Here is an 8,752-nt window from a genome sequence, read left to right on the forward strand (position 1 = left end):
TTATAAGGCGATATGTCAAGATCATTGTACTGTCATGTGTAACTAATAAAAAAAAGAAAAAAAAAAGAAATAGGAAAAAAAATATAAGGCAGTGAGCAATATGGTAATTGAATTAATTTGATCATTCCATATATATTACTCTATATGCTATGTGTTTATATATATATTATATATATATATATATATATATATATATATATATATATATATAAAACCATGTTTAATCCACAAATGTAATAGATTTATGATTTTTTCAGTTGAAACCAATACTAATTTAAGAAAAGACATTTTAAAAAGACAAGAAAATCAATATTCAACAATTAGAATAAAATATATATTCAGGAGGATTACAAATTTAAGACTAATTGCATATATATATGCAAATAATATGAAGAATATTTTGAAATATCTGTATATCTATAAGAAATTAATGTATCTTCTATAGAATCAAAGATTAATAGTAAAATAATGAGGCACCACTGTTCAACATTTAAATTCCTAAAAGTTTGTGAATTATTATATTCAAATACTGATGACAGTTGAGGGTTCTACCATACCCCAGAAAGGCTTCGACTTGGTGATATCCCTTATAGAAAAGGAAAAATCAACTTGAAAGGGAGGCAGGGGGGTTCCTGAGTTCTCAACCAGCCTGAGCCATATAGCGCGACCTCCTCTCAAAAGAAAAGAAAAGGAAAACTCAGACGTTGGGAATAGTTTCAACAGAAAGGGCCTGTTGTCAGGGGGCAGGGCCAAAGGACTTGAGGGGCGGGACAGACAATGAAGAATGTGGGGCCTCCTCTGTGACGTTTGAGACTGTGCCAAAGGCTCCAAGTGCATCTAGGGATTAGGCAGTATTGGCCAGTCACAGCAATGCCATGACTGGGAAGCCTCTACAAGAGTCTCTTTTAGGGGTTCTGGGAGGTTTTATCTATGGGGATCCTAAGTAGCAGGATCTTGCGATGCAGAGAACCAGGTACCATAGATCCGCAGCAGTCTGAACCCACAGCGGGTCCCAGTTACATATCTAGCAGTCGGAAGCGTAAGCAGAGTGGTGGGTATTGTTCGGGCTTAAAATCTGACACCGAGAAGTTTCAGGACCAGGGAGAAAATCTACAGCAAGTCTTCAGCACCAGCCACAGAAAAAAAGTTAAGATTACATCCAAGTATGCTTACCAAAATTTATTTTTGAATGGGGAAAACAGTGACATCAAAATCCGTGCTCTGGGAAAAATATGGTATTTACACAAAATATTTTTATATCAATCAGATTACTTTGCTGATATGTTTAGAAGTTCTTGGGAAGAATTGCACAAAGATATTATTGAACTGGATATTCGTGACCAGAATATAGATATCCAATCTTTGCACTTTGTACTAGGTTCATTGTATAGGGATGAGTATTTCTTAATAGAGCCCCTTCAAGTTCCAAGTGTTTTGGCAACATCATGTCTGCTTCAGATAGAGGACTTAATTCAGCAATGTAATGAAACCATGAAAGATACAATTAATGTGAAAACTGTATGTAGTTATTATGCAGCAGCAGAAACCTATGGGTTAGATTCTGTAAAGACAGGGTGCTTTGAATGGCTTCTTCACAATTTGATGACACACCCAAGTGCTGAGCTCTACAAAGAAATAGGCATAGAGCTTATGGATTTGCTCATCTCTTCCTCTAATTTACTAGTAATACAAAAGGAAATGGATATATACACAACACTTAAAGAGTGGATGTTTCTTCGTCTTAACCCATCTTGGAAAGGCTCAATGAAACAGCTTCTAGTTAATACTAATAATTGGCTTTCCAGACACAGGGAATGTGGTGGTTATAACACTTTTCTTGACACAGAAGAAGGAATATCATTTAAACCAGTGTTTAAAAAATTGAGGTTTCAGCATATCATCTGTGACCTGGCCTCAACAAAAGTCATTGAACAAGATGGTCTAATACCTTCAGAGTGGTTGTCATCTGTTTACAAACAACAATGGCTTACCTTGCTTAAGGCACAACAATACAGGGAGATCGGGCCTCGAGACATCAATGAAACAGAACTTGAAGGATACAGCATGAGGTGTGGTAAAAGGATTATCAAAGATGGTAAATATTCCTGGAAGTGGTCAGGTTACAATTTTGGCTTTCACTTACAAGTTATTTTTAACAGCCATTATATAATTTTCAAGCAAAATACTTTCAGTCAGCTATGTGAAGATTCTGCCTGCTTACAACCTCTACGAAATATTGCGTTCAGATTAACTTTGGTATATTTTGATGCTAATGGAAAACTAAATTTCAGCAAAACAACAGGCTATAAAATACTTACTTTTTCAAAAGATGAGGAACAAGTGGTGATGAAGTTGGATAGCATAATTCTGAACTTCCCTTTATATATATTCTGCAACTTCCTATTTATATCATTAGAAAATACAGAAAACTGATTATCTTATCAATGAGATCATATTAACATTTTGAAAAATTTCCATGCTTCATTTAATTTAATTTAATTGCTTTACTGTTAATACAATTTATATGATTAATAAAACAAATGAAATATTCTCAAAAATACAGTAATATCACAAATGACTATATTTCATCTTCATTTTATTTCCATGCATCTGTGGATTAAAAGATTTAATTCCAAGAAAATACTTGTCAAACCCAAGGATATATGTGGTTAGCACCTATTGGTTTTCATTTTCTATCTACAACAAAGCTCCAAATAGAAATAAAAGTCTATATTTGCAAACAATCTAAAGTAAATTAGCTGGTTAGGTTAATTTTACCCTAACTAAGGTGGAGACAAAATAAAGAATTCTCTCCTTTGCTCAACTGTTGTGAAAATGTGAATTTATTCACAATAATATTCCAGAAGGGAGTCAATTATCAGATAAAACCTGAGAGTAGCCACTCTGTTTCACACTATATAATATAGTGTTTTAAATAATTAAACAATGTCAGATTTAACATTATGTACTACAAAACTATTTTACAATTAGTCTATTTTACAATTAGTCTGCCCCGTTGCCCATTTTTTTTCTATGGTTTAGTAAACTTGAGAGGCTGATTATAAATATATAAATATACATATATATGTAAATACATGTGTCCTATAATTACATATTGCTTTAATTTATATAACAACTTCATGTTATATAAAAATAAATACGTGCAAAAATATACATGGGTATACACATATACACTTATACATACATATGTATATTAATATGATTGTGAAAATGAGAGAATTTTTGAAATTATTAAACAATTACATACTTTAAATGAAAATGACTTTCAATAACAGCAGTTTCTATGAATATCAAGATATGAATAATTTCAAAGTGTCCTGTTATTTTCTCTATTTGTGCTTAATTTGGTTTTCTTCTCTTTTTATTTTAATTGACAAATAATTGTGTGTGTGTGTGTGTGTGTGTGTGTGTATATATATATATATATATATATATATATATATATATATATATATGGTACAGTGTGATGTTAAGCTCTATGAATGCAATGTAAAAAAATTCGATCAAGATAATTAATATTTATCACCTCACCAACTTACAATATATTTATTCTTCCAGCAATTAAATATTTATTCTTCCAGCAATTTTTAAATATGCATGTTTTAGCCAGAATGTGTGCTAAAAGACCCAACAAGAACAATTTTAAAGCGGCAAAACTTTTTTGGGGGCTCAAGGTTTCAGAGGTTTCAGTCCATAGACAGCTGACTCCATTCCCTTGAACTTGAGGTGAGGCAGAACATCATGTTAGAAGAGTGTGATGGAGAGAAGAGGCTCAAGATATCACACCAGGAACCACAGAGAAAGTTCCCCTTAAGGACAAAATATAAGCCCCAAAGGCATACCCCAAATGACCCACCTCCTCAGGCCACACGCTATTTGCTTTCAATTACCATTCAGTTAATCCCTGTCAGGGGATTAATCCCCGGATTAGGTTAAGGCTCTTACAACAGAACCATTTTACTTCTAAATCTTACTTCATTGTCTCACAGTTTTGAGTTTTGGGGGAATACCACATATCTAAACAACAATATTCCATCTCTGGCTCCCAAAACTGCACACTCATCTCAAAATGTAAAATACATTTAGTCCATTTCCAAGAATCCCCATAGACTTAGCAATTCCAGGATTGCTCAAAAAGTCTGCATCCAAACTCTCCTGTAATGCTCAAGGCAAACTCTCAGTATGAGCTCCTATGAAAATCAAAACAAAGTTACATATATCCAATATATAAAGGCAGAGTAAACATTTCCATTCCACAAGGGAGAAATAAAGATATAGAATGAAGGAATGGGACCAAACCAAGACCAAAATCCCCTGGGCAAACAAGTTCTGTAGCTCTACATCTAGCATCTGGGGCACCTGCTATCCTGATGTTTTTTCCAAAGGCCTTGTGTGGCTCTACCCCTATGGCCTTGCTGGTTGCAACCCATATGGCCTCTCTCTTGGCTTGTCTGCTCAATTCCTGCAGATTTCCTTGGAATACTTCCCATGTTACTGGCATTTATTTTACTTTTTTTTCTGTTTCCATTTTATTATTATTATTATTTTTACATGACAGTACAGTATATTTTGAAATATTACATATACACAGAATAAGTATAACTTGTTCCAATTAGGATCTCATAATTGTGGATGTACTTGATGTGTAGTTACCTTGGTTGTGTATTTAGAGGTGAGGATAGGAAAGATATGTCTGATTCACTCTACTGTCTTTCATATTACTGTCCCTTCTCCTTTCCCTTCATTCTCCTTTGTCTTGTCCAATGAACTTCTAATATTCTCCTCCCTTGTTATGGGTTAACATCCACATATCAGAGAACATTCTCCATTTTGGGTTTTGGGGACTGGCTTATTTCATTTAGCATGATGGTCTCTGGTTCCATGTAACCAGAGAGTTGTGGCAAATGCCATAACTTCATTCTTTTGTATGGCCAAGTAATATTCTATTTGTGTGTGTGTGTATGTATATACATATATACATATATATGTGTATATATGTATATATGTATATACATATACACACACATATACATGTATGTATATCACATTATTTTTTCCATTCATTTGTTGTAGGACACCTAGGTTTGTTCCATAGCTTGGCTATTATGAAATGAGCTGTTATAAACATTGAAGTGGCTGCATTATTATAGTGTGCTAATATTGAACTCTCGGGTTTAAATCAAGGAGTGCGATAACAGGGTCAAATGGTAGTTCCCTTGAAGTTTTCTAAGAAATCTCCATACTGCTTTCTAGAGTGGTTGCAACAATTTGCAGTCCCACCATCAATGTATGAGTGAGTGAACCTGTTTCACCACATCCTCCCCCACATTTCGTATTGCTTTTAATCTTGATAATTGTCATTCTGACTGGAGTGAGAATCTCATTGTAGTTTTGATTTGCATTATTCTAATAACTAGAGATGTTGAACATTTTTTCATATATTTGTGGACTATTTGTATTTCTTCTGTGAAGTGCCTATTCAGTTCCTTAGCCTATTTATTGACTGGGTTATTTGTTTCTTTCATGTTAATTTTTTTTAGTTTCTTGTATATCCTGGAGATTAATTGTCTGTCTGAAGTCATCACATCATTAATATGCCCTCTGTTCACATTCTTGATTGCTTCCTTTGCTGAGAAGAAGATTTTTAATTATATACCATCTTATTGATTCTTGATTTTATTTTTTGCACATTATGAGGCTATAAAGGAAGTTGGTTCCTAAGCTGACATGATGGAGAGTTCTGCTTACTTTTTCTTCTAGTAGGTACAGTCTCTGGTCTAATGCCTAATTCCTTGGTTCACTTTTGAGTTTTGTGCAGAGTGAGAGATAGAGGTTCAATTTCATTCTACTACATATGAATTTCCAGTTTTCCCAGCACCATTTGTTGAAGAGGCTACCTTTTCTCCAATGTATATTTATGGTGCCTTTGTCTAGTATGAGATGACTGTATTTATGTGAGTTTGACTCTTTGTCTTCTAATCTCTTCAGTTGGTTTTCATGTCTGTTTTTGTGCCAATATCATGCCATTTTTCTTACTCTAGCTCTGTAATATAACTTAAGGTCTGGTATTGTGATGCCTCACATATCAGTTTTCTTGCTAAGTATTGCTGTGGCTATTCTGGCCCTCTTCTTTTTCCAAATGAATTTAATTACTGTTTTTTTTCTATTTCTATGAAAAATGTCATTGAAATTTTAATAGGAATTGCATTAAATCTGTATAGCACTTTTGGTAGGGTGGACATTTTGACAATATTGATTTTTCTTATCCATGAACATGGGAGATCTTTTCATATTATAAGGTCTTCCTTAATTTCTTTCTTTAGTATTCTGTATTTTTCATTGTAGAGGTGTTTCACCTCTTTTATTAGATTGGTTCCCAAATATTTAATTTTTTTGTAGCTATTGTGAATGGGATAGTTTTCCTGATTTCTCTTTCAGCTGATTTGTCATTGATGTATAGGATTGCAACTGATTTATGGATGTTAATTTTATATCCTGCTAGATTCCTCAATTTATTTATGAGTTCTAGTAACTTACTTGTGGAGTTTTTTGGTCTTCTAAATAGAGACATGTCATTAGAAAACAGGGATAGTTTGAGCTCATCTTTTCTTATTCACATCCCTTTAATTTCTTTCTTTTGTCTGATTGCTCTGGATAGGGTTTCAAGTTTTATGTTGAATAGAATTGGTGAATAAGGGCATCTCTGTCTTGTTCCAGTTTTTAAAGGGAAGGCTTTTAAATTTTGTCTATTTAGAATAAGTCTGGCCTTGAGTTTAGCATATATAGCTTTTACATTGTTGAGATATATTCCTACTATCTTTAGTTTTGCTAGTGTTTTGAGCATGAATGGATGCTGGATTTTGTCAAGTGTTTTTTTTCCATATTTAGATAATCATGTGATTCTTATCTTTTGATGTGGTGAATTGCATTTTTTGATTTCTGATTGTTGAACCAATCTTGCATGTCTGTAATGAACCCCACTTGATCATGCTGCACTATATTTTTGATATGTTTTTGTATGTGAATTGACAGTATTTTATTGATAATTTTTGCATCTATGTTAATTAGGTACATTGGTCTGAAGTTTTCTTTCCTTGATGTGTGTTTGGTTTTGATTTCAGGGTCATACTAGCTTCATAGGATGAGTTTCTTCCTTTTCTATTTCATGGAATAATTTTAGGAGTATTGGTATAAGTTCTTCTTTGAAGGTCTTATAATAATTGGCTGAGAATCCATCTGGTCCTTGGCTTTTCTTTCTTGCTAGAACCTTCAGTTTAATTGCTTCACATTGATTACATTTTTTATGTCCCCATGATTCATTTTGTGTAGGTCATATGTCTCTAGAAACTTTTTAATGTCTTCAAGATTTTCTATTTTATATAAGTATAGATTTTCTAAGTAGCTTCTGATTATTATTTGTATTTCAGTGGTCTCCATGGTGATATTTCTTTTTTTCATCACAAATTTTAGTAATTTGGGTTATCTCTCTTATTTTCTTCATTAGTGTGGCTAAGTGTTTACAAATTATGTATATTTTTTCAAAGACCCAACTATTGGTTTTTTTAAACATTTTTTGAATTTTGTTGTTGTTTCAATTTCATTAATTTCAGCTTTGATTTTAATTATTTCCTGTCTTCTACACTTTTTGTTGATTTGTTCTTCTTTTTCTAGGACTTTGATGTAAATTTAGGTTATTTAATTTGTTACTTTCTATTCTTTTACATATGTGCTCAATGCAATGTACTTTCCTCTTAGAACTGCCTTCATACTGTCCCAGCATTTTTAATAAGTTATGCTGCTATTCTCATTTAACTCTAAGTATTTTTTAACTTCATCCCTGATTCCTTCAGTTATCCTTTGGTCATTCAATAGTGTATTATTTAGTCTCCAGATGTTAGAGCAGCTTTTATTGTTTATCATGGATTTCTGATTTTATTACATTCTTATCTAATGCTAGGTATTATTTCTATTTTTTATTTGCTGAGCATTGATTTTTGGCAAAAAATATGTTCTGTTTTAGAAAAGGTTCCATGTGATGCTGAGAAGAAATTGTGTTTAGTTATTGAGAAATGAAATATTCTATATATGTCTGTTAAGTATAAATTGTTAATTGTATTTTTTTTTACTTCTGTAGCTTCTTTGTTTAGTTTTTGTTTGGAAGATCTAAAGAGTGGTGAGAGAGAGGCATGTTAAAGACACCTAGTATTATTGAGTTGTGATCTGTTTGATTCTTGAAATTGTGAAGATTTTGTTTGATGTTTTGTTTTATTTTTCCATTATTTGGGGCATCCATATTTAATATTTTAATGTCTTGTTGATGTATTGTTTCTTTAAGCAGTATAAAATGATCTTCTTGATCCCTTCTGATTAAATTTGGCCTGAAGTCCACTTTATCTGACATGAGGATAGAAATCCCTGATTGTTTCTGAGATCCATGTTAATGACATATTTTTGTGTTTTTTCCCATTCTTTTACCTTCAGTCTGTGGATGTCTTTGCCTATGAGGTGAGTCTCTTGAAGACAGCATATTGTTGATGTTGTCTCTTGAAGATAGCATATTTTGGGTCTAGCTTTTTAATCCAATCTGCCACTCTTTGTCTTTTTATTGATGAGTTGAGTCCATTGACATTCCATGTTAATATTAAGAAATGATTTTTATGCCCTGTCATTTTGAGTTATTTCTGGTTTTAAATTTGAATTAGTTACTCTTTTATTTGACTTTCCTTTATTG

The 8,752-nt window shown here is 32.7% G+C and overlaps 1 protein-coding gene across 1 annotated transcript; it reads left to right on the forward strand.

The window, feature by feature from the left end:
- The first annotated feature begins 930 nt into the window (after positions 1–930).
- On the forward strand, positions 931–2,433 carry LOC114083353 (germ cell-less protein-like 2). The gene has a single exon (XM_027924586.1). The coding sequence runs from the start codon at positions 931–933 to the stop codon at positions 2,431–2,433; it is 1,503 nt and encodes a 500-aa protein (XP_027780387.1).
- The last annotated feature ends 6,319 nt before the right edge of the window (positions 2,434–8,752 follow it).

The sequence above is a fragment of the Marmota flaviventris genome, chromosome X, assembly GCF_047511675.1.
Source record: "Marmota flaviventris isolate mMarFla1 chromosome X, mMarFla1.hap1, whole genome shotgun sequence".
NCBI classification, from domain to species: domain Eukaryota; kingdom Metazoa; phylum Chordata; class Mammalia; order Rodentia; family Sciuridae; genus Marmota; species Marmota flaviventris.

What these genes read in the sequence shown, in the direction of transcription:
- LOC114083353 (XM_027924586.1), top strand. Translation starts at nt 931, where the DNA reads ATGGGGATCCTAAGTAGCAGGATCTTGCGATGCAGAGAACCAGGTACC.